Here is a 25,819-nt window from a genome sequence, read left to right as displayed (position 1 = left end):
GACACACTGCAGCTGTAGGAACAGGAGCTGCTCAGGGAGGACCATACAGAACAGGAACCTGCCCCAGAGGAGCAGGGGCCAGCCGGTGACGATGGAGAGCCAGTCACCCAACAGGCCAATGAGAAGGTGGGAAGGAGGCCCATGTATATCGGCATTCGAGGACCTGCCAGGCCGAGCGTGTTGCCAATCACTACGGTTGAGCAGGGAGACCATGTGACACTTCTGCCGGATGTTGGTGCACCTGTAATCGCAGGAGTATTGGGGAGGACACCACTCCCATTGGCCGTCAAGGTGACGGTCGCCCTGAACCTCTTCACTACAGGGTCCTTCCTGGTGTCAAGTGGGGGTCTGTCTGGGATATCCCAGACCTATGAACACAGGTACATCCACGCCATAAAGAATGCCTATATGCCTGGGCAGCATAGCATATCACCTTCAACATGGACTGGCAGCGGGACCGCTACAATCGCAGGCATGCCCCAGGTCCAGGCAGTGATCAACGGAATGCATGTCCCCCTACGATCATTGGCACATGAGGGGGTGCCCTTCATCAATGGGATGAGATTACACTCCCTAAATGTGCAGCTGGTGTGTGACCACCGGATGCTCGTCGTGCATGCCTGTGCCCGCTATCCAGGCAGCATGCAGAACACCTTCGTCCTGGCACACTCAGCATTTTCCGAAACCTTTGAGGTGCTCCCGGGGGTGAAGGGTTGCCTCTTGATGACAGGGGTTATGCGCTGCAGTTGTGGCTGATGACGCCTATCTGGTATCCCCAGACTGACGCGGAGAACTGCTATAACGATAGGTGCCTGGACCGCTCTGGAGTGGCCCTCTACAAATATATAAAACAAAAAAGAGTGGCAAAGGTAAATATTGGTCCTTTAGAGGATGAGAAGGGAGATTTAATAATGGGAGATGAGGAAATGGCTGAGGAACTGTACAGGTTTTTTGGGTCGATCTTCACAGTGGAAGACACAAATAACATGCCAGTGACTGATGAAAATTAGGCTATGACAGGTGAGGACCTTGAGACGATTGTTAGCACTAAGGAGGTAGAGATGGGCAAGCTAATGGGGCTAAAGGTAGACAAATCTCCTGGCCCTAATGGAATGCATCCCAGGGTACTAAAAGAGATGGCTAGGGAAATTGCAAGTGCACTCGTGATAATTTACCAAAATTCACTAGACTCTGGGATGGTCCCGGCGGATTGGAAATTAGCAAACATGACAGCACGGTTTAAAAAAGGAGGTAGGCAGAAAGCAGGTAATTATAGACCAGTTAGCTTAACTTCGGTAGTAGGGAAGATGCTGGAATCTATCATCAAGGAAGAAATAGCGAGGCATCTGGATGGAAATTGTCCCATTGGACAGACGCAGCATGGGTTCATAAAAGGCAGGTTGTGCCTAACTAATTTAGTGGAATTTTTTGAGGACATTACCAGTGCGGTAGACAATGGGGAACCAGTGGATGTGATATATCTGGATTTCCAGAAAGCTTTTGACAAGGTGCCATACAAAAGGTTGCTGCATAAGATAATGATGTAGGGTGTTAAGGGAAAACTATTAGCATGGATAGAGGATTGGTTAATTAATAGAAAGCAAAGAGTGGGGATTAATGGGTGTTTCTCTGGTTGGCGTTCAGTGGCTAGTGGTGTCCCTCAGGGGTTAGTGTTGGGCCCACAATTGTTCACAATTTACATAGATGATCTGGAGTTGGGGACCAAGTGCAATGTGTCCAAATTTGCAGACGATGCTAAGATGAGTGGGAAAGCAAAAAGTGCAGAGGTTACTGGAAGTCTGCAGAGAGATTTGGATAGTTTAAGTTAATTGGCTAGGGTCTGGCAGATGGAATACAATGTTGAAAAATGTGAGGTTATCCACTTTAGTAGGAATAACAGTAAAAGGGATTATTATTTAAATGATAAAATATTAAAACATGCTGCTGTGCAGAGAGACCTGAGTGAGCTAGTGCATGAGTCGCAAAAAGTTGGTTTACAGGTGCAACAGGTGATTAAGAAGGCAAATGGAGTTTTGACCTTCATTGCTAGAAGGATGGAGTTTAAGACTAGGGAGGTTCTGCTGCAACTGTAAGGTGTTAGTGAGGCCACACCTGGAGTATTGTGTTCAGTTTTGGTCTCCTTACCTGAGAAAGGACGTACTGGTGCTGGAGGGAGTGCACAGGAGATTCACCAGGTTAATCCCAAAGTTGAGGGGGTTGGATTACGAGGAGAGGTTGAGTAGACTGGGACTGTACTCGTTGGAATTTAGAAGGATGCGGGGGGGGGATCTTATGGAAATATATAAAATTATGAAGGGAATAGATAGGATAGATGCGGGCAGGTTGTTTCCACTGGCAAGTGAAATCAGAACTAGGGGGCATAGCCTCAAAATAAGGGGAAGTAGATTTAGGACTGAGTTTAGGAGGAACTTCTTCACCCAAAGGGTTGTGAATCTATGGAATTCCCTGCCCAGTGAAGCAGTTGAGGCTCCTTCATTAAATGTTTTCAAGATAAAGATAGATAGTTTTTTGAAGAATAAAGGAATAAAGGGTTATGGTGTTCAGGCAGGAAAGTGGAGCTGAGTCCACAAAAGATCAGCCATGATCTCATTGAATGGCGGAGAAGGCCCGAAGGGCCAAATGGTCTACTCCTGCTCCTAGTTCTTATGTTCTTATTCCAGTATAGTCCTTGGAGGGTCTCCCACATCGTGGTGGCCTGCTGCATCCTGCGTAACATCACGCAGCAGAGAGGGGGAAGAGGTGGAGGAACGCCAGGTCTCGTCCGACAAGGAAGATGCGTAGGAGAGCTAGGATGGGCAGCACATGAGGCCCGGGCAGGCACAGGAGACCGCAAGACATGTGCATCAGGACCACGACGCATCGGACAACTTGATCGCCCCCAGGTTCACCGACTAGGGGACGTGGCCACCGGCAGCTCAACTGTCCCGCCCGACCTCCACAACCCCTCCTCCCCCCATCCATGGCCGCCCACCCACAGACCCCCCCTCTTCCTGCATTCCATCCCCCCAACCCCAGCACCCCCACCTCTTCCAAGCCTCCACCAACTGCAACACAGGGTGTTGATCCTGTGTCGGCAGTATCAGCTGGTCTGGTCCATGGGGCGGAGGATGATGACCACCCGCTCCTCAATGAGCTATGGTGCTCCACATAGACTGACAATGTCTGACTACTGCCCTGGTGTCACAAAGCACTGTCCGCCCAGGTGATCCGTGCATGTGTCCAGGCTATTCCATCACACAGACCTTCTGGGGAATTGGGGGTGGTGAGCTGTGATGGTTCATTCACCAGCTATACCCTACCACAAGGCATCCCGGCATCTCTGGCCAAGGCCCCGTCAACTCCAAAGGCGGCCAATAGGTGTACCACTGACTTGCCTGGGGTCCCTGGCCCATGATGTTTTCCCATGCCACACCACCAGCATCCACACCCCCACACCCCACCCGGCACGCCCTCTGCATCAAGCCCAGCACATTCCACATACCCTGCTGATAGAGGACTGAGGCAGTTCAAAACGTCGGGTGAACATGTGGTTGGTTGTGACAAAACTATGTATAATAACCGTGCCCTCGCTCCTAACGCTTTCCTATGTGCTGCACCCGTGCCACCTTAACTACCTTTCTGATCTTATGTGCTCTTTAACAGCAGTGGAGGCTGCCTGCTGCATTTCCCGCCTTGTGACCTGGGCCCCTTTGGTGGCCTTCCTCTGGAGTGACCAGACCTGGATGGACCCGGCAGTCTTGCAGATGTCATAGGTGACGTGGTGCCAACCTGTCTGCCCGTTGCAGAGGCACGAGGGACAGATGTTGGAAGTTTCAGGAAAGTCCTTGGAACTTGTTGGGGTTCATAAGAGGATTCTGAAAGGGGAATGAAAGTGGAGGATACTACAGGGCAGACTGTAGCTCTAGCTAGAACTAGAAGACTTGAGATAAACACTGCTGCCCTAATGTCATAGGGAAATACTGCAGGTGTATAGGTGTATGAGACACCAATGGTAAGACATGTGGGAATTCGGAAAACTCAGGCATCAGTCAACTTACATTTTCCAGGAATGCCTACGAATGTAGTGCAATTCTGTAGAACTCATCATACCTATTAGGTGATAGGTAAACCACAACATGTGATTATACAAGCACCTTTGATACCCATACCAGTGTTTGAAGAAATATTTAGTCGGGTATTGGAGATTATGTAGGACCATTGACTAAATCAAAGGCAGAGCATCAGTACATTCTTACAGTCATGAAAATTACCACCCAATTTCTGGATGCTATGCTTTTAGGAACAATTGCAGCTAAGGTAGTAGCAGAAAAGTTGACACAGTTCTTCACACACTATAGCCTACCATTAGAAGTACAATCTGACCAGGGTTGGAACTTTATGTTTAAAATCTTCCAGGGCATAATTCGTAGTTTAACTTTCAAAATCTGCTGCCCATCACCCATAAACTCAGGGAGCTTTGGAGAGATATTAGCAGACTCGCAAAACCAGGAGTAGGGCCTGTTGCTATGAATGTTCAAGAGATTGGGACAAGGGATTGGATTTTTTACTATTTGCCAGCAGGGATTCTCCAAACGAACATACTGGGTTAGTCCATTTGAATTGGTCTATGGTCTTGAAGTATGATGAAAGAGAAGTTTATAAAGCAAAAAGACAAATCCTTAATGTTGGATTTGGTAAAAACTTAATTTATGGGATGTGGGCATCACTGGCTAGGCCAGTATTTATTGCCCATCCCTAGTTGCCCTTCAGGAGGTGGTAGTGAGCTGCTTTCTTGAACCACTGTAGTCCAAGTTGTAGATACACCCACAGTGCTATTAGAACAAAGAACAAAGAAAGGTACAGCACAGGAATAGGTCCTTCGGCCCTCCAACCATGCTGCCCGACTAAACTACAATCTTCCACACTTCCTGGGTCCGTATCCCTCTATTCCCATCCTATTCATGTATTTGTCAAGATGCCCCTTAAATGTCACTATCGTCCCTGCTTCCACCACCTCCTCCGGTAGCGAGTTCCAGGCACCCACTACCCTCTGTGTAAAAAAACTTGCCTCGTACATCTACTCTAAACCTTGCCCCTCGCACCTAAAAAACCTATGCCGCCTAGTAATTCACCCCTCTACCCTGGGGAAAAAACCTCTGACTATCCACTCTGTCTATGCCCCTCATAATTTTGTATACCTCTATCAGGTCGCCCCTCAACCTCCGTCGTTCCAGTGAGAACAAACCAAATTTATTCAACCGCTCCTCATAGCTAATGCCCTTCATACCAGGCAACATTCTGGTAAATCTCTTCTGCACCCTCTCTAAAGTCTCCACATCCTTCTGGTAGTGTGGCGACCAGAATTGAACACTATACTCCAAGTGTGGCCTAACTAAGGTTCTATACAGCTGCAACATGACTTGCCAATTCTTACACTCAATGCCCCGGCCAATGAAGGCAACCATGCCGTATGCCTTCTTGACTAGCTTCTCCACCTGTGTTGCCCCTTTCAGTGACCTGTGGACCTGTACACCTAGATCTCTCTGACTTTCAATACTCTTGAGGGTTCTACCATTCACTGTATATTCCCTACCTGCATTAGACCTTCCAAACTGCATTACCTCACATTTGTCCGGATTAAACTCCATCTGCCATCTCTCCACCCAAGTCTCCAAACAATCTAAATCCTGCTGTATTCTCTGACAGTCCTCATCGCTATCCGCAATTCCACCAACCTTTGTGTTGTCTGCAAACTTACTAATCAGACCAGTTACATTTTCCTCCAAATCATTTATATATACTACAAACAGCAAAGGTCCCAGCACTGATCCCTGGGGAACACCACTAGTCACAGCCCTCCAATTAGAAAAGCACCCTTCCATTGCTACTCTCTGCCTTCTATGACCTAGCCAGTTCTGTATCCACCTTGCCAGCTCACCCCTGATCCCGTGTGACTTCACCTTTTGTACTAGTCTACCATGAGGCACCTTGTCAAAGGCCTTACTGAAGTCCATATAGACAACATCTACTGCCCTACCTGCATCAATCATCTTTGTGACCTCTTCGAAAAACTCTATCAAGTTAGTGAGACACGACCTCCCCTTCACAATTAGGGAAGGTGTTCCAGGATTTTGACCCAGTGATAGTGAAGGAATGACGATATATTTCCAAGTTGGGGTGGTGAGCGATTTGGAGAGGAACCTCCATGTGGTGGGGTTCTCAGCTATCTGCCACCCTTGTCCTTCTCGATGGTAGTGATCGTGGTTTTGGAAGGTGCTGTCTCGCAATATTGTAGCAATAGTCTGGGGGCCAAAGTACATATCTGGAATAAACTGCTGGACCAAGATCTCCAAGGCAATCGCCACCCTTCCAATGACCTACTGTGCTAGCATGTGGATGGACTCCCCCATTCTCTGTTCTAATTTGCTGATGGCCTCTGACAACCCCAAGTGCTGTACTCCTGCATGTCTTTGGAGCTCCAACATCTCTCTGAGAGCCATTTCCAGAGGCTTGGCTTTGGACTCTGTCTCAGCAGGACCCTGGCCTCCAGCAGTCCTTTAAGTATAGAATCATAGAATTTACAGTGCAGAAGGAGGCCATTCGGCGCATCGGGTCTGCACTGGCCCTTGGAAAGAGCACCCTACTTAAGCCCACAAGTCCACCCTATCCCCGTAACCCAGTAACCCCACCTGACCTTTTTTTTGGACACGAAGGACAATTTATCATGGCCAATCCACCGAACCTACACATCTTTGGACTATGGGAAGAAACCGGAGCACCCGGAGGAAACCCACGCATATACGGGGAGAACGTGCAGACTCCGCACAGACAGTGACGCAAGCCAGGAATCGAACCTGGGAGCCTGGAGCTGTGAAGCAACTGTGCTAACCACTGTGCTACCATGCTGCCTGTCGTGTTATTCAGCCTGGGGTAACATGGACTGCAACAAGATACAGATAGACTGTAGAGCATACACCAAGCGTAGGCATTGGTTCAATACGATTTATTGAACTTCTGTAACAATGCACACAGCTGGCTGTGGGTTGACTCTCTACTACTCGAAGTAAACTAACTCTAGCTATCTATACCAGGCTAGCTCTGATCTACGTGTAGAAGGTGCTGACTGATATGTGCAACCTGACTGTCACTACAGTTGTCACCAGTGGAAAGAGGTAGAGTGCTGATGCCTTGTGTGTTTTATAGTTGGCAGCCGCCCTCTGGTGTTCTGTCTGGTGATTGGTTGTGTTCTGTCCTGTATGTTGATTGGCTCACCTGGGTGTCTGTCACTGCCTGCTTTTACCTCATGATGTGCATGGGTGCATATTATGACATCCCCCCCTTTTTTAAAAAAGATTGTCGGTTGCTTAGAGCATATACGACATATTTACAGAGATAACTATTTACAGCAATTGGTGAGTGAATGCATATGTACATGTAAGGTGTCTAGCGTGCATATACAGAACAATATATACAAAGGAAATATTTATAAATCCAGTCGCTGGGGCTGGCGTCGGATTCTTGTCGACCGCCTGAGAGGTGGAGGTGGGGTTGATGGCGCCTTGACAGGTGGGAATGCAGCCAGATTGGTGGCCTCATGGAGCGAGGTGTCCGGATAAGGCGTAACGATATCTGGGAACGTGAGATCCGGTGGTGGGCAGGCAAGTTTGCGTAGTGCCCTTCTGTTGTGCCTGACAATGGATCCATCAGCCATGCGAACCACAAACGACCTGGGAGCAGCCTGTCGAACAACAACAGCTGGGGCTGACCAGCCTCCACCAGGCAACTTGATGCGAACAGCATCCTTCGGAGAGATCACAGGCAGATCAGTAGCATGAGCACCATATGTCAGCTTTTGCCAGGTTCTGATCTGCTGCATCTTTTGCAGCACTGGAAGGTGATCCAGGTCAGGTAAATGAATGGCCGGAACAGTTGTCCGCAGTTTACGTTTCATAAGGAGCTGTGCCGAAGACATACCGTTGGACAGATGGGTTGCCCTGTACGCCAGGAGAGCAAGGTTAAAGTCCGAAGCTGAGTCCGCAGCCTTGCAGAGCATTTGCTTCACGATATGGACCCCTTTTTCGACCTTCCCGTTAGATTGTGGGTAATGCGGGCTCGAGGTGATGTGCTGGAACTGGTATAGCTTTGCGAAGTTGGACCATTCTTGGCTATAGAAACAGGGACTGTTGTCGCTCATGACTGTGAGCAGAATACAGTGCCTGGCAAATGTCTCCTTGCAGGCCTTGATGTTAAGTCGGACAGTTTCACCACTTCGGGGTAACTCGAGAAGTAGTCAATTATAAGGATGTAGTCACGCCCATTGGTGTGAAAAAGGTTGATTCTCACCTTAGACCACGGAGAGGTCACAATCTCGTGCTGCTGGAGCGTTTCTTTGGGCTGAGCAGGCTGGAAACGCTGGCAGGTCGTGCAATTGAGGACCATGTTTGATATATCCTCACTGATGCCAGGCCAATAGACAGCCTGCCGGGCCCTGCGCCTGCACTTCTCAATACCGAGGTGTCCCTCGAGGATCTGCGTGAGCACTAAGCTCTGGAGGCTGCGAGGAATGACGATGCGATCCAACTTGAGGAGGGTCCCCTCGACAACTGTTAGGTCATCTTTTACATGAAAGAATGGGGGGCATTGCCCTTTCTGCCAGCCATTTGTGAGGTGATGTATGACCCGCTGCAGAAGAGGGTCCTTGGCGGTCTCTTCTCGAATGTTGACGAGTCGTTCGTCTGATGCCGGGAGGGTGCTGGCACACAGTTGCACCTGTGCCTCAATTTGGCGGATGAAGTTGACCTGTTCACAGGGCGAGGTGATGGCGCGAGACAGGGCATCCGCAATGATTAGCTCCTTTCCAGGTGTGTACACCAGTTCGAAATCATACCTACGGAGTCGAAGGAGAATGCACTGAAGCCTGGGCGTCATGTCATTTAAGTCCTTGTGAATGATATGGACTAGGGGTCTGTGGTCAGTCTCTACTGTGAAGATTGGCAGACCATAGACATAATCGTGGAACTTCACAATGCCAGTGAGAAGGCCCAGGCATTCTTTCTCTATCTGAGCATACCTCTGCTCAGTGGGGGTCATGGCCCTTGATGCATAGGCCACTGGAGCCCAGGATGAGGAGTTGTCCTTCTGGAGGAGCACCGCCTGGCTGGCATCTGTGGAGATTTTAGTCTCCTGCTCTGGGTCAAAAAAAGCTAGAACAGGAGCAGTGGTTAGCTTTGCTTTTAACTCAAGCCACTCTGCTTGATGTGCGGGTAGACACTGGAAAGTGGTGGACTTCTTCACCAGGTGCCTGAGGGCCGTGGTGTGTGACACGAGGTTGGGAATGAACTTTCCCCAAAAATTTACCATACCCAGGAAGCGGAGAACCGCCTTTTTGTCTTCCGGGGTCTTCATTGTGTTGATGGCCTTGACGTTGCCCGAATCCGGTTGCAGGCCCTGCTGGGATATTTGATCACCCAAAAACTTAATTGATGACATGCCAAAGGAGCATTTGGCTTTGTTCAACTTAAGGCCGTTGGCATGTTGCAGACGAGAAATATGTTCCTCCGGGGTCGTGGACCATATAATGACGTCATCAACATAAACCCACACACCCTCAATGCCCTCTAGCATCTGTTCCATTATCCTATGAAAGATTTCAGAGGCCGAAACAATACCAAACAGCATGCAGTTGTAACAATACCTTCCAAAAGGTGTATTAAACGTGCAGAGCTTCATGCTGGACTGTCCAGTTGTACCTGCCAGAAGCCACGCGATGCATCTAGCTTTGCAAAGAATTTGGCATGTGCCATCTCACTTGTCAGCTCCTCCCGCTTTGGGATCGGGTAGTGTTCCCGCATTATGTTTCGGTTAAGATCCTTGGGATCTATACAAATACGCAGTTCTCCAGAAGGCTTCTTCACACAGACCATCGAGCTGACCCAGTCAGTTGGTTCCATCACCTTAGATATTATACCCTGATCTTGGAGCTCCTGCAGCTGCGCCTTTAAACGGTCCTTCAGAGGAGCCGGCACCCGGCGTGGTGCATGGACCACAGGCGTGGCATCAGGCCTGAGCAAAATTTTGTAGCGGTAGGGCAGCGTGCCCATCCCACTGAACACATCCGGGTGCTGCAATAGTAGCTTGTCAATGTTGGCCTGAAGATTCATGTTGGCAGAGGACATGGCATGTATGCGCTGGACGAGATTGAGGAGCTTGCATGCATGGGCACCAAGCAGGGAAGTCTTGTCGGGCTGACAATTTCAAACCGCAATGTGACCTTGATGGCCTTGTTGGAGACATGCAGGTGACAGGACCCTAACGCAGTGATGGCATTGCCATTATAGTCAAGCAGCTGGCAGGCCGACGGAAGAATTGTTGGCTGCCTTTGGATACGAGCAAGATCTGCTTGAGATATGAGATTGGCTGAAGCACCAGTGTCCAGCTTGAACCGGATGCTGCAATGGTTAACTTGTACGATTGCACGCCACTCGTCCGCAGAATCCACATTGAGGATGGGTGTGTGTGTGTTGCTGAATGTGAGGAGGCCTTGTCATACATGGTAATGATGCCCACTCGATATGGGGACTCCGGGCAGTCATCCACTGGATCCATGGCAGGATCAGGTTTCCGAATCCAGCAGCCCTTGCTGCACACTTCGAACGCGTTTGCGTTGGAACTGGGATCGCTGGCCCACAATCGGAGGTGCAGACCTGCACAAGGCTGCATAATGGCCAGGCTTCCTCCAATTTAGACATCACCTGCCTCTTGCAGGGCATTGCCGCTTTAAATGGGCGGTGCCGCAGTTCGAGCACGTCATCACGTCGACGTTGTACGCTCCGTGCGTCGTCGCACATGCGCAGTGCAGTCAGCCACCGCTCGCACCTGCGCAGTGTGGTCTTAGGCCGCTTTGTTCTCCCCTCCGTGGTGCGCATGCATGGGACACCGGGAAAAGCGCGTGAAATGGCCGCCTTCATCGATGCTAAGGCGCCGCATTCGGGCGATGGCCGGTATACTCTCAGCCTTGTGGGAGGCAAGTTGGTCCTGCTCTGCCGATTTAAGGTGGGAGTAGCGACCTTTAGCCTGTTCGTGGACTTTGCATGTCTCGATGGCTACTGACAGGGTCATATTTTTTATTTTTAGGAGCTGCTCCCGCAGGGCGTCGGAGTGGATGCCAAACACGATCTGATCCCTGATGAGGGAATCAGCGGTGTCACCGTAGTTGCAGGATTGCGCTAGAATGTGGAGATGAGTGAGAAAAGATTGGAAAGGCTCATCCTTACCCTGAAGGCGTTGCTGGAAGACATAGCGCTTGAAGCTCTTGTTGGTTTGAACTTCACAGTGACTGTCAAATTTGGCTAACACGGTCTGGAACTTGGTCTTGTCCTCACCGTCGGCAAAAATTAGCGAATTGAAGATTTGGATGGCCTGGTCCCCCACCACCCCCACAACCGCAGTCGATAGGAGCAGCGCAATTTTTCTGGCATTGGAATCATTTTCGAGGCCCAACTGTTTCCGCAGATACGGAGCTGTGGAGGTGCCTGGATCTTCTCCATGCCGCTGGAAGGCACTTGCTGGTCGTCGGTGAATTCTTGAAGGTAAATTACTTATATGAAGTAGCCACTCCTGGTATCATGTTGTGTTATTCACCTTGGGGTAACATGGACTGCAACACGATGCAGATAGAGTATAAAGCATACACCAAACGTAGGCGTTGGTTCAATACGATTTATTGAACTTCTGTAACAATGCACACAGCTGGCTGTGGGTTGACTCTCTACTACTCTAAGTAAACTAACTCTAACTATCTAGACCAGGCTAGCTCTGATCCACGTGTAGAAGGTGCTGACTGATATGTACACCCTGACTGTCACTACAATTGTCACCAGTGGAAAGAGGCGGAGTGCTGATGCCTCATGTGGTTTATAGTTGGCAGCCCCCCTCTGGTGTTCTGCCTAGTGATTGGTTGTGTTCTGTCCTGTATGTTGATTGGCTCACCTGGGTGTCTGTCACTGCCTGCTTTTACCTCATGATGTGCATGGGTGGATATTATGACACTGCCCTCTGCTACCGTGCTGCCCTTGGCTGTCACTGCCTTCGCCTGATGTGTACCAGAATCTATACTGTGCTCACCAGACAATTTATCTTTTATTCATTCACAGGATGTGGGTGTCATTCACTGGGCCAGCATTTATTGCTCATGCCGAAATGCCCTTCGAGAGGTCATTCCAAAGGGCATGTAAGAGTCAACCACAGTGCTGTCGATATCGGGTCACACGTAGGCCAGACAAGGTAAGGATGGAAGATTTCCTTCCCTAAAGTTGAATCGCGGTGTTCTTCTGAAGAGTGTTGGTGTTGACAGCCATGGTGACCTCTTCCCAAGCCTTGGTGGATCTCTGGCTGCCATCACGGGGGTAATATCTCGACCACTTGGAGGAGTCGCACCAGTGCCTTGTTCCTGAACTTGGCCGCACAGCATTTGTCTCTTCTCGGGGCCATCACTCACCACCACAAGTCCTGAGCTGCGGAGAGTGACTGTGCACATTTGTCGTTTAAATAGAGTGCCCAGAAATATAAGCCAATGAGGTAACAGTGGGAAAGACAAATCCTACCCTGCCTCACAATAAAATATATTGTGCTTCTTGTTTATGGACACAAAATAAGGTGAAAAGTAGACAATCTGGCACTGAAACACACCCCAATAGCCAGCGGAAACCACGCCGACTTTCCAGCCACCAACAGCATTGAGTCTCTGGAACGGAAAATTCCATCAGTAGATCTACGCATCAAGTAGAATAACTGGGAAGTAACCTTGAATCAACAATCTTACTGAGAAAATATTACTCATATCCCAATATATCATGCCATCTCATCACAGAAAGAAGGTTGTACATCTAAAGAAAAACAGCGCAGTTAAGAAGTTTAATTGGATAGTTCAATTGGCTATGCAGTCAAACAAGACCAGCCGCCAGATGTTTGATGTATTGGAACTAAGTACTATGATGAAGTAAGACACAGTTGAGGATGTTTTAAGGGCAAATAAAACATTTTAAAAAATAAATACAGAGAAATGTGTACTCAATTTTCCAGCCTTGAGGGATCTGAAGGACATAAAATTACTCCTTTTAAGTGACGATTCTCAAGTTGTGATGAACTGATGCAAGATATAAAGCAAATTTCGAGTTATGGCAGCATGCCTGGCCTTGTTGCCTCAGCTAAGGGACCCTTGCCGACTTATCCAGCGGAGCAGCTCATCAATAAGCTGCAGGCGGAGCTGCCTCAGGAGGTGGATCCCAAAAGGTAGGAGGAGTACCTTTCAGATGAAGACTTCCAGATGATTTTTAACATCCATCTTCTGGATGGGGGCCTTGGGTTGGCAGTATCAGCAGGTCAGGCCCATGGGATGGAGGATGATGACAACCCGCTCTGCGATGAGCTCTAGTGCTCTGCATCAGTCAGGAATGACTTTAAAAAATATATTTTTATTGGGTTTTGTACATGATATACTTACAAATGTACACACAGAGAAACATAGAAAGGGGGGCTTTCTCTCTCCGCCCCCCCCCCACTCTTCTCTTTTTTTTGTACAAAACAAGCAAAACAAAACCGGGTGGATGGGGCACCTTGGTGGTGCCCCTGATGTCACTTGCGTCTCTGGGGCGTTTTTTTGTTGTTGTTTTTATCCATTTGCCTCGACTTCAGCCATCTGTCGTTCCTTTTTCCTGCTCTTTCTTTCTCTCTTTCGCCTTGCTGTGCTTGGGGCAGCACGGTAGCCTTGTGGATAGCACAATTGCTTCACAGCTCCAGGGTCCCAGGTTCGATTCCGGCTTGGGTCACTGTCTGTGCGGAGTCTGCACGTTCTCCCCGTGTGTGCGTGGGTTTCCTCCGGGTGCTCCGGTTTCCTCCCACAGTCCAAAGATGTGCAGGTTAGGTGGATTGGCCATGATAAATTGCCCTTAGTGTTGGGTGGGGTTACTGGGTTACGGGGATAGGATAGATGTGTTGACCTTGGGAGGGGCGTTCTTTCCAAGAGCCGGTGCAGACTCGATGGGCCGAATGGCCTCCTTCTGCACTGTAAATTCTATGATAAAGTCTATGTTGTGGTCGTTGTTGTTTCCCGCGCTCTCCCACCAGTTTGTGTTCCCTCCTCTTTTCTCCCTTCTGGCTCCCCTCTGTTGTTCTCCCTCCCTCCCTGTCCCCCCCTCCCCTCCCCCTCCCTCGCCTTCTACCCGCCTACCCCCTCCCACCCCCCTTCTTCTCCGCTAACCCCCTTTCATTCCTGCTGGGTTTGGCTACTCCCCCCTCTCCACCCCCCCGGGTCCTCCCTCCATTCCCTCTCATCTATCATGTCCTGGCAGGTATCGGAGTTTGTTGCCTGTAGCTAGCTGGAATCTCTCCGTCAGTTTGTCCAGTGTTGTGACCCTGCCGTCGGTGTATAGATCCCTGACTGTCAGTATCCCGCCGTCCTGTCTCCTTTAAAGGTGGTGTCAGTGAGTGCTGGTGTGAACCTATGGTTGTTGCAGATGGGGGCTTGGCCAGACATTTCGTTCAGGTCAAATTGGTGCCTTAGCTGGTTCTAGGTCTGGGGAGTGGCTACCACCACTGGGCTGCTGGAGTGTTTGTTGGGTGGGGATGGGAGTGCCGCCGTGGCAAGGTCCCCTGCAGGAGGCCTTCTCTGCGGGCACCCACTCGGCTTCTGGCTCCTTTATCCATCCATTCACTCTTTCTGCTGTCGCTGCCCAGTGGTAGTACTGTAGGTTTGAGAGGGCTGGCAGTCCCCTGGCCCGCCTCATTGCCAGGTGATCCTGCAAGACACAAGACAAGATGCATGGCTGGACCGTGGGTTGAGATGGTGGTGGAGGGGGCATTGTGGGGGGATGGCAGTGTGAGGAGGTTGTGGGGGTGGTGGGGGTTGTGGTGGGTGTGGGGTCGGTGGTGGTGATGCACGTGCCACGGGGAACCGCAACCCAGTGGGGCCCCACTTGCTCACCCGAGGCCAACCTCTTCCGGTGACCGCATTCTCCCCGGGCTCACGATCAGGACCAGTGCCCACTGCTCAGCTGTGGTGAGGGGCCACAGGTCTGGCGGTCCCCCTTGGTCGTGCACCGACTTCTCCTGAGGGATGGGGGTTGGACAGAAAACACACAGTGTTAGACAGTCGGATGCATGCAGCACAGGGGGTGGGTGGCTGGTGGCCTTCGTGGCTAGGACACCTGGCCATGGCGGCCAGCATGGGTGCTGGCAAGTAGTGCAGCATTGGGGTTCGGTCACACTCCGGGTGGCGGGGGGGGGAGGGGGGGGGGGGGGGAGAGACGGGTAGGATTACAGGCGTGTGGTGTGGGGCAGGAGGTGGTGCTCTGGGCACAGTCACACACCCTGAGGAGGTTGTTTTTTACAGCAATTGCTGGTCGGTCCTGGCGGTGTTGCCCACCGCACTCACGACCTCACCCACCTGGGCCTAGTGTTCCAGCACAGCGAGAACACTGGCATCTACCCGGCAGTGTAGAAAATTGCCCAGGTATGTCCTGTCCATATAAAGCAGGGCAAATCCAAACCAGCCAATTACTACCCCATCAGTCTACTCTCGATCATCAGCAAAGTGACGGAATGTGACATCAACAGTAACATTAAATGGTTCTTACTTAGCAATAACCTGCTCACTGACACTTTGGGTTCCACCAGGGCCACTCTGCTTCTGAGTCTTTGCAACCTTGGTTCAAGCACAGCCAAAATAACTGAAATCAAGAAAAGGTGAGAGTGACTGCCCTTGACATCAAGGCAGCTTTTCAATGAGTGTGACTTCAAGAAGCCCTTGCAAAACTGCAAGTCAATGGGAAACACTCCACTGGTTGGAGTCATACCTAGCACGAAGAAAGATGGTTGTGGTTGTTGGAGGTCAATCATCTCAGTCCCAAAACATTGCATCAGCAATTCCTCAGTCTATAAGACGGTCATTCAGGAGTCTGGTAACAGCAGGGAAGAAACTGTTTTTGAACCTGTTACTGCGTGTTCTCAAGCTTTTGTATCTCCTGCCTGATGGAAGAAGTTGGAAGAGAGAATAACCCGGGTGGGAGGGGTCTTTGATTATGCTGCCTGCTTTCCCAAGGCAGTGGGAGGTGTAGACAGAGTCAATGGATGAAGGTGGGTTTGTGTGATGGACTGGGTTCTGTTCACGACTCTCTGTAGTTTCTTACGGTCTTGGGCCGAGCAGTTACCACACCAGGCTGTGATGCAGCCAGATAGGATGCTTTCTATGATGCATCTTTAAAATTTGATAAGAGTCAATGTGGACATGCCGAATTTCCTTAGTTTCCTGAGGATGTTCCTGTTGTGCTTTCTTGGCCATAGCATCGACGTGGGTGGACCAGTACAGTTTGTTGGTGATGTGCACACCTAGGCATTTGAAGTTGTTAATCATCTCCACCTTGGCACCATTGATGCAGACGGGGTGTGTACTGCACTTTGTTTCCTGAAGTCAATGACCAGCTCTTTAGTTTTGCTGACATTACACCATGCCACTAGATTCTCTATCTCCCTCCTGTACTCTACTCATCGTTGTTCGAGATCAAACACACTACGGTCGTGTCATCAGCAAACTTGTAGTTGGAGTTATAGCAAAGTTTTGCCACACAGTTGTGTGTGCAATGGGAGTAGTGGGGACTAAGTACGAAGCCTTGTGGGATCCTATTATTGAGGACTGTCGTGGAGGAGGTGTTGTTTATCCTGAATGATTGTGGTCTGTGGGTCAGAAAGTCAAGGATCCAGTTGAAGAGAGAGGAGCCAAGTCCTAGATTTTGGAGTTTTGATATGAGCTTGTCTGGGAAGCAGGCAGCCCTCTGGGGGACATACAGCCATGCACCACCAGAGCAGTTGTGGCATCGGAACCGCATTTTGAACTGTGATGACACTCAATGACAGCCCAGGAGGTCACATGGGCCTCGTAATATCAGGGGCGGGATTGTCCACTCCCGCGCCGAAGTGCCCACAGTATCGTGAACTCCGTTGAGGTTCACGACAGCGTGAAACGGCCCCTATCCCGACCGATTGGCCGGCGCCAACCCGCGCATGCGTGGTTGCCGTCTTCTCCGAGTCCGCCCCGTAAGAAGATGTCAGACGGATCTTGCGGGGCTGCGGAAGGAGGTCCTCCTTCAGAGAGGACGGCCCGATGATCGGTGGGCACCGATCGCGGGCCAGACCCCATTTGAGGGCCCCCCCCCGGTGCGGGATCCCCCCTTCCCACCCCGCAGGCCGCCCCCCCAACGTTCCCGCGCTGTTCCCGCCGGCAGCGACTGGGTGTGGACGGCGCCGGGGGGGAACCCGCCGTTTTGGCCTGGCCGTTCGGCCCATCCGGGCCTGAGAATAGCAGGAGTGCCGGAGAATCGCCATTTTGGGTGTCTCGGGCGATTCTCCGGCCTGCATTGCAGGGAACTCGGCGGGGTCGTTCTCGCCGCTTGGGAGAATCGTGGGAGGGTGTTGGACCGGCGTCGCGGGAAAATTCTGCGACCCAGGCGATTCTCCCAACCGGCGCGGGAGTGGAGAATCCCGCCCAGGGTCCCTATATCGGTCACCGGCCTCTGTCATCAGCCATGTCCTAAGTGCCCACAAGCCAACCGGCCATCCTGGGGTGGTCCTCAACGGGGCCGGGGATGTCTGACTGCCCAAGGATGTAGCTGTTGTGCACACCACCTGGGAAACGTGCACACACATGCATGATATTCATGTGGTGGTCGCACACGAACTGGATGTTCAGGGAATGGAACCCCTTCCTGTTGATGTAGGGCACTCCCTGACAGCCCGGTGCACGCATGGCGGCATGCATGCCATCTATTACCCCCTGGACATGGGCATCCCATCGATGGGCAGCACGGTAGCACAGTGGTTAGCACAGTTGCTTCACAGCTCCAGGTTCCCAGGTTCGATTCCCGGCTTGGGTCACTGTCTGTGTGGAGTCTGCAAATTCTCCCTGTGTCTGCGTGGTTTCCTCGAGCTGCTCCGGTTTCCTCCCACAGTCCAAAGATGTGTAGGTTAGGTGGGTGGATTGGCCATGATTAATTCCCCTTAGTGTCCAAAAAGGTCATGTGGGATTACTGGGTTACGGGAATAGGGTGGAGGTGTGGGCTTAAGTAGGGTGCTCTTTCCAAGGGCCGGTGCAGACTCGATGGACCAAATGGCCTCCTTCTGCCCTGTAAATTCTATGATTCTCTGACGGCAGAGAATCCTGTGCCTGGGCATCTTAATGGGCCTGGTCCATGTCAAAGTTTATCTTGTTTGCTGCCCAGACAAATAGGGCATCTGTGACCTTACGGATGCACTTGTGGGCTAAGCTTGCAAAATTGCCCTGGAATTATCCTGAGGCGTAGCAGTTCAGGGCTGCAGTGACCTTGATGACCACCGGGTGCAGGTATCCTCCTCCTCCACTTGGTGCCAAGTCCGCAAGGACATGGCACAGTGCCGCACTGTCCCCTTGTAGAGGCGGAATCTCCTGTGGCACACGCTCTCCGTCATCTGTTTGAAAGATCAGCAACACCTGTACACCTCAGGTCATCGCCACCTCCCCTTTTGTGTCCCACCCTGGCCTGATGGGTGGCCGGGTCCTCAGGAGGCGGCGCCCTGCACATGGGCCACCATCTCGAGTCTCTGTTGACATTGCTGCCGGCGCCTTCTCTGGTGTCTGGCTGCCTGGCCTGCCTGCCAGCAGCACCACGAGGACAGCCTCTGTGGGGTCCACGATATCATCCATTCCGTGTAATATCTGTAAGGAATTGAAGAGGGTGAGAGACTGACAACCGGCAGTGTCTTTGACTCCAGGATCCTCCAATTCCCCATTGCTCCCCATTCCCCCCCCCCCCCACATTCGCTGACATCTGTAGCCACGTAAAATGGCTAACTCCCTATTAGAATGGTCAAACCCCGATTTAAAATGGCGAACGGAAGAGGCTGATGGGAAAATCAGCCAACAGGACTCAAACAGACAGCTGCAGGTAAAATAATGTATTCGCCTCTGGGGAGGCCAGACAGAATCGATACCTGCAGCCATCAACATAAAAACACACCAGCCATCTGCATATAAATTAGCAATTCCCGGGAACAATGTGCTATAAATTAGACACACAAAGCCAACCCAGACTTTTCGGCGCCAGCAGGAGCTTACACAAAGAGAGGTGAATGACCACCTCGAAACCGCCCATTGATCAAGGAATCGCTCCAGCATTGGAGAATATCGAACCAAGTGATTGGGACCAAGTCCAATCACTTGGAACCAGGTACAAGGTCCACCCCGAGAAGCGGGAAGCCCCTGGGGACTATAAGAATAGGGGCCAAGTTCAAATCGACCCTTCTTCTCCTCTCCGCACCCTTCGAGACCCTTCTGCTGACCCTCTACAACAGCCGCAAGAAACAGTATGTCTTACTCCAACGCTCGCTGCGAGATAGGCACTCCTGACTATCGACCTGTACCAGCTTTGAATCCTGCAGGCTCAGGACCCATACAAAAGGCCATTCGTTTCCCTGACCTGGTGGGCCATTTCCAAGGTTAAGTATTGGCCTGTTAGTTGTAGGAAGTAGCTTAGAAGTAGAATTAATGTATAAGTATTGACTGCTGTACATAATAAATGTGCATTGATTTAACTCTTACTAAGCGGTGTGTTGGATTATTGATCATTACTCGGACTTGAACCACGTGGCGGTATCAGAAAGATACCTGGCGACTCAAGAGCAAAGGTGACAGAACAAGAGCAATTAAACTAAGGCTAAAACGAGCAACGCATCCGACATGCATGCCCTGCACTCCCAGCCGCAGCGGGGGTCCCTGGTCACTGGACCCCAATCGCTGTATCCCAGACACCCGTAACAGTACCTGGGCAGGGCACTAGTTCCCTCCCCGGTGCATACACTCACCCTCTAGTCACGGAAATGTCCCCAGTGCTGGGGCCCAGCCCTTGGGTGTACAGATCTTGGTTGCTCCGTCCGTGCTGTTGCTTTCTGGGCAGCAACCCCAGTGCCCCCGGGCACATTGCCTGGGAGTGAAGATGGCTACTCACCTCCTTTGATCCCCACAGCAGCCATTCCGCCAGCTTCACATTTTTATAAAGGATCACTAATCGGCACCCAAGTGACCGCTTGCTATAGAGGCGGTTAGATCATGGGAGGCCATTAGAGAGGGGGTTGTTCATGTTAATTGTATGGAGATTGGCTTTAAGTGTTGATTATTGATTTCAGGCCATGCCACGATGGGTTCCTGATTTCACCAACTGGAGCAGGCCGGTTAGATTATAAACCAATCTGCGCCTGGCGCGGTTCTTGATTTTGGCCTCTCCCGCAATCAAACGACTGCGTCGCACTCTCGCTCATCACACCCCAGATGTTTGTTTAAACACAAGATTTCTGCAGTGCATCTTCCAAGTCTATTTTGTGTGGTTAATGGCTGCTGGTGTCAACACAAAGGTTTCAGAGTTGCTGGAGCTTGATTTCACAATTAGCACAATGTTCTGCATTTTTTTAAAATAAATCACATTTTAGCTCATAATTTTAACACATATTATCACATAGGAAAAAACATCTTTGACTCACAACACCACTGTGCAGTACATACCCATAATGTTGCCCATTGGACACCGACATTTTCTCTCATTATCTAAAATGACACCTTGAGGACATCTAATACAGCTCCATCCATCTTGGGTGACTGCCTTGAAATCGAATAATTAAAATATGTTTTCAAGTTTATACAGCAATATCAGAAAAATATGAAAAAGCAGTGAAGTGCATGTGTGCAATCTAAAGATTTATGCTGCTCAAGTCCTATGCTCTGGAGACTTCTCTCCCCTTTGCCATCTCTCATTTCCTTTCGGCCACTTTTTAAAACCTGCAGGGGGCAAAACTGGGCTCTGTAAAATCCATTGCTATGAGGCCTATTCAGCTACCAAAAAGGTCTCTGCAATAGGAAAAGTGCCAGATACCATATTTGAATATTGTTTCATAGATTATCATAGAATTTACAGTGCAGGAGGCCATTCGGCCCATCGAGTCTGCACCGGCTCTTGGGAAGAGCACCCTACCAAAGGTCAACACCTCCACCCTATCCCCACAACCCAGCAACCCCACCCAACACTAAGGCCAATTTTGGACACTAAGGGCAATTTATCATGGCCAATCCACCTAACCTGCACATCTTTGGACTGTGGGAGGAAACCGGAGCACCCGGAGGAAACCCACGCACACACGGGGAGGATATGCAGGCTCCGCACAGACAGTGACCTAAGCCGGAATCGAATCTGGGACCCTGGAGCTGTGAAGCAATTGTGCTTTCCACAATGCTACCGTGCTGCCCTATACAGGTATACACCTGACCATTGTCAACATCATACAGAGCAGACAAATCATTACATCATGCTGATTTTACTTCTGCACTGTCATCTTGAAGCTCCATTGTCAAGCCTTCAACCACTCAAAGTCTCATAGCTCAACATGCATTAATCAGCATAAAGAACCTTCCGTCAGCACTATTTAAAGGGCATATGAGCTACTTACACGTTAGTTATAGAGGCCTCCTACTCCACTATCACAGATGTTAGTTTTCAGACAATTCGATTTACTCCACGTGATATCAAGAAAGAACTGAAGACGCTGAATACAGCAAAGGCTATGGGCCTGACAGCATCCCAGTTGTAGTAGTGAAGAGTTGTGTTCCAAAACTAGCTACTCCCTTGACCATGTTGTCCTAGTACAGCTACAACACTGGCACCTATTCAACAATGTGAAATATTGCCCAAGCATATCCCATCACAACAAGTAGAACCAATCCAACCTGGCCAATTACTGCCCACATCAGTCTACTCTCAGTCATCAGTAAAATGATGGGAGGTGTCATTTACAGTACCATCAATTGGTACTTATTCAGCTCAAACCTCCTCACAGATGTTCAGTTTTGGTTGTCCACTCAGCTTCAGATCTCATTACGGCCTTGGTCCAAATATGGATAAAAGAACTGAATTCTCGTGGTGAAGTGAGACTGACTGCCCTTGACATCAAGGCAGCATTTAACAGTGTGGCATTAAGGAGCCCTAGCAAAATTGAAAATTTGTACAATGTATCACAGGTCAGATAAAGTACTAAAACATTTCACTTACTGACTGTAAAGCAGGACATTTTGCACACCTAATGAAAGGACCACCTTTGTTAGAGATTAATTTGTAACCTGGCAGACACACACATGATGTACCTGAAAGAAAGATAATATATGATTTTAATCTAAAATCCACGTACAAGTCAAACATTTGAGGCAATGCTGGGGCTATTAAGATCGAGTTTGTTCTCAAGGTGAGGAGTTAGAGGGCAGTGGAACACTAAAATACAATGCACAATCATACTTCTGTTCCCATATTTAATATTACATATTTTCTGTTTTTCTAACACTTTATGTAGACTGGTTCATCACTTGACTACATGATGACACGGTATTGTCCTGCATCACGTGCTGGGTGCACGCTAGGTTTCCCCAGGACCTAGGGGCAGCACGGTGGCGCAGTGGTTAGCACTGTTGCCTCATGGCACCGAAAAACTGGGTTCGCTCCCGGCCTGGGTCACTGTCCGTGTGCAGTTAGTACATTCTCCCCATGTCTGCGCGGGTCTCACCCCCACAACCCAAAGATGTGCACTGTAGGTGGATTGGCCACTCTAAATTGCCTCTTAATTGGAAAAATGTTTTAAAAAAGTACCTCAAGAATAACCTCCTTACTTACTTAGCACTGCTTACTTAGCATCCATTACTTACAAAGCATTGTCGTCTTGTCATTTGCTTTGCTGAATTTAACAGGCCCTGAAGCAGGAGAAAAGTTTTGCTCAGTTACCTTCCAATACAATGACAAGAAAGAAGACCCTGTGATAAGCCTAAACAAATTCTGGTTAAGGACCTCATTCTTGAATGCCATATTTTTCATTCCACCAACCAAAAAAGCACACGAGTCTATCCAATCTTATGTTGCCACATTGAAAATTTTAGTGACAAAATGCGCATATGGAAATTTGGTATCAGTTTGTTTATGGAATAAACAGTGATGCAGTCTGAAAACAATTCCTGTGATAAAAAGATTTAACGTTACAATCTGCAGTGGAATTGTGCAAGGCGGGGGAAAATAAACGGGAAAACCCCTGAAAATAGTGTGCACCGGCAGGAGCCTCTTTTTTTGGGGGGGAGCCTCTTGTTGATGCGGCCACTCTGCTCACGAGCACTACCGGAAGACCCACTTATGGGGTTTACGGAACGCATGAGATGGGGCAGGCCCATGGCAGTTTGAGAGTCCGAGGGCGAAGGAATTTGTGTACTTCTCGCACGTCCTCCGGATGTACTCCTGAATTAATTTCTTTGTCCTGGACAAGGCACAGTTGGTGGGATTGGAGTACTCGGCGACCGTGGTGTCTGACCACCAACCCTATTGGGTGAAATTGTGGGTCGCGAAGGGGAGTTTGGATGTGGGGTTATTGGCGGATAAGAAGGTTCGCAAAAAGATAGGGGTGACTACACGGTAATTAAGTGGAGCAGAATACAACGGGAGAAGTCTCCGCCTCTATGTTAATAATAATCTTTATTGTCACAAGTAGGCTTACATTAACACTGCAATGAAGTAACTGTGAAAAGCCCCTAGTCGCCACATTCCGGCGCCTGTTCGGGTACAGAGGGAGAATTCAGAATGTCTAAATTACCTAACAGCACGTCTTTCGGGACTTGTGGGAGGAAACCGGGGCCCCCGTTGGAAACCCACGCAGACACAGGGAGAGCGTGCAGACTCCATACAGACAGCGACCCAAGTGGTGAATCGAACCTGGGGCCCTGCAGCTGTGAAGCAACAGTGCTAACCATTGTGCTACCATGCTGCCCAATAAGACGCTCCCATGTTTTGGGAGGCACTGGTAAGGGGGGGAGGGGGAGTTTATCTCAATCTGGGAGCACAAAGAAAGGGTGGAACAGGCTGAGAAGTTGAGGTTGGTGGAGGCTAATCTGAGGGATGACTGGAGGTACTCAGTAGCGCCTGAGGAGGCCCTGTTGAAGTAGAGACAAAATGTCCAGATGGAATTTGGACATGTGTCCACGGGAAAGGTGGTGGGGCAATGAGCAGGGCCAGAGGGGCAGTATATGAATATGGGGAGAAGGCCAGCAGGATGTTTGCACATCAGCTGAGGAAACAGGTGGCATCAAGGGAAATTGGGCAGATGAGAGATGACGGGGGTACAATGGTAAAGGAGCCAGAGGTGAATGGAGCATTTCAGGCTCTTTACTGGAAATGGTACAGCTTGGAGCCTCCCGTGGAGGACGAGTTAAATGAGGCGGTTTTTGGATGGGCTGGAGTTACTGAGGGTGACGGAGGTGAAGGTGCAGGGACAGGGGCCCCCGATTGGGCTGAGTGAATTAATCAATTGCGTTTAATCGATGCAGGCGGGGTGGCCCTGGGTCCGGGTCCCAGACGAGTTTGGGTTGGAGTTAAGGCCCCTGTTAGTCGAGATGTGTAACAAGTAGGTGGGAGAGGGGAGAGCTCTCCCCCACGCTGTCTCAGGCCTTGATGTCACTCATTTCAAAGAAAGACAAGGACCCAGAACAGTGTGGGTAGTACTGCCCAATTTCGCTGTTGAATGTAGATGCGAAGCTGTTGGCGAAGGTACTGGCGGTGCGGATAGAGGATTGTGTGCTGGGGGTGATAGGTGAGGATCAGATGGGATTTGTGAAGGGGCGGCAGCTGTCGATGAATGTGATTATGATGTCCTTGGAGGGCCGAGATGTTGAAATGGTCGTGACGATGGACGCAGTGAAAGCTTTCGATCGGGTTGAGTGGCCATACTTATTTGAGGTGCTGAGATGCTTTGGGTTTGGGCAGGGATTTGTGGACCGGGTTCAGCTGTTGTATAAGGTGTCTAAAACGATTGCTCAGACTAACAAAGTCAGCTCGGAATATTTTGGATTGCATCAAGGGGCGAGGCAGGAGTGTCCGCTCTCCAAGCCGTACAAAGGAAGTTTATTGACTAAGAGGAGCTGGAGGGGACATACCAGTTGCCGAAGGGGAATGGGTTCAGGTATCTGCAAGTTAGGGATTTTATGAGGAAGGAGGTGGCTTTGTTTCGGTACTGCCACCCCCAGTGCTGCAGGACAATCTTCTGTCTGAGGAGGAGATAGGAGTGCAAGGTCTTGGATTTCCTTGAGGAGTTGCTGAATAGAGAGTGCCCAGGTGGAGGACGTTAGGCGTAAGTGGGAGGAAGAGCTGGGTGGGTCTTGGGGGCTGGAGTATGGAGTGAGGCTTTGTGATGGTTTGTGCGCAAGAACATCTCATCCAGTTCAAAATGGTACACAGGGCCCACATAACGGTGTCCAGGATGAGACGTTTCTTTCCAGGGGTGGAGGATTGGTGTGGCAGGTGTGCGGGGAGGCTGGCGAAACACATCCACATGTTTTGGGCATGTCCGAGATTGGCGGGGGATTTGCAGATATAATGTCGAAGATTTTGAGTATAACCATATCTCCGATTCTGGAGGTTGCAATACTTGAAGTGTCGTAGATGCGGGAGAAAGGCCGATGTGTTGGCCTTTGACTCCCTCATAAACTGTACACAGATTTTGTTGTGCTGACGATACCTGGAGCTGCCGAGTGCAGGGGTATGGGTGAGCAATTGGCAGAGTTCCTGTACTTAGAGATAATCAAGTTTGGCGTCAGAGGTGCAGAGGAGGGGTTCTCCTCCAGGTGGAAGCTGGTCATCAACTTCTTGAAGGATTATTGAGTTCTCAGCTGGGAGGGCGGGTGGGGAGGGGGGGTGGCATTTATTTTCTGTTTGGGCCAGGAATCTGG

At 50.0% G+C, this 25,819-nt stretch overlaps 1 protein-coding gene across 1 annotated transcript in view; it reads right to left on the bottom strand.

The window, feature by feature from the left end:
- The window catches only part of tmem67 (transmembrane protein 67), a 439,599-nt gene that overhangs the window by 391,292 nt on the left and 22,488 nt on the right, over positions 1-25,819 (bottom strand). The window contains exons 2-4 of the mRNA XM_072468028.1: positions 22,763-22,807; positions 22,119-22,210; positions 20,582-20,678 (exon numbers count right to left, since the gene is read on the bottom strand). Of these exons, the coding sequence (XP_072324129.1) occupies positions 20,582-20,678; positions 22,119-22,210; positions 22,763-22,807 (234 nt within the window). The remainder of the gene's footprint in view (positions 1-20,581; positions 20,679-22,118; positions 22,211-22,762; positions 22,808-25,819) is intronic.

The sequence above is a fragment of the Scyliorhinus torazame genome, chromosome 11, assembly GCF_047496885.1.
Source record: "Scyliorhinus torazame isolate Kashiwa2021f chromosome 11, sScyTor2.1, whole genome shotgun sequence".
Classification (NCBI taxonomy): Eukaryota; Metazoa; Chordata; class Chondrichthyes; order Carcharhiniformes; family Scyliorhinidae; genus Scyliorhinus; species Scyliorhinus torazame.
The sequence above is the reverse complement of the archived record's forward strand: the minus strand, read 5'-3'. Positions and strand labels throughout refer to the sequence as shown.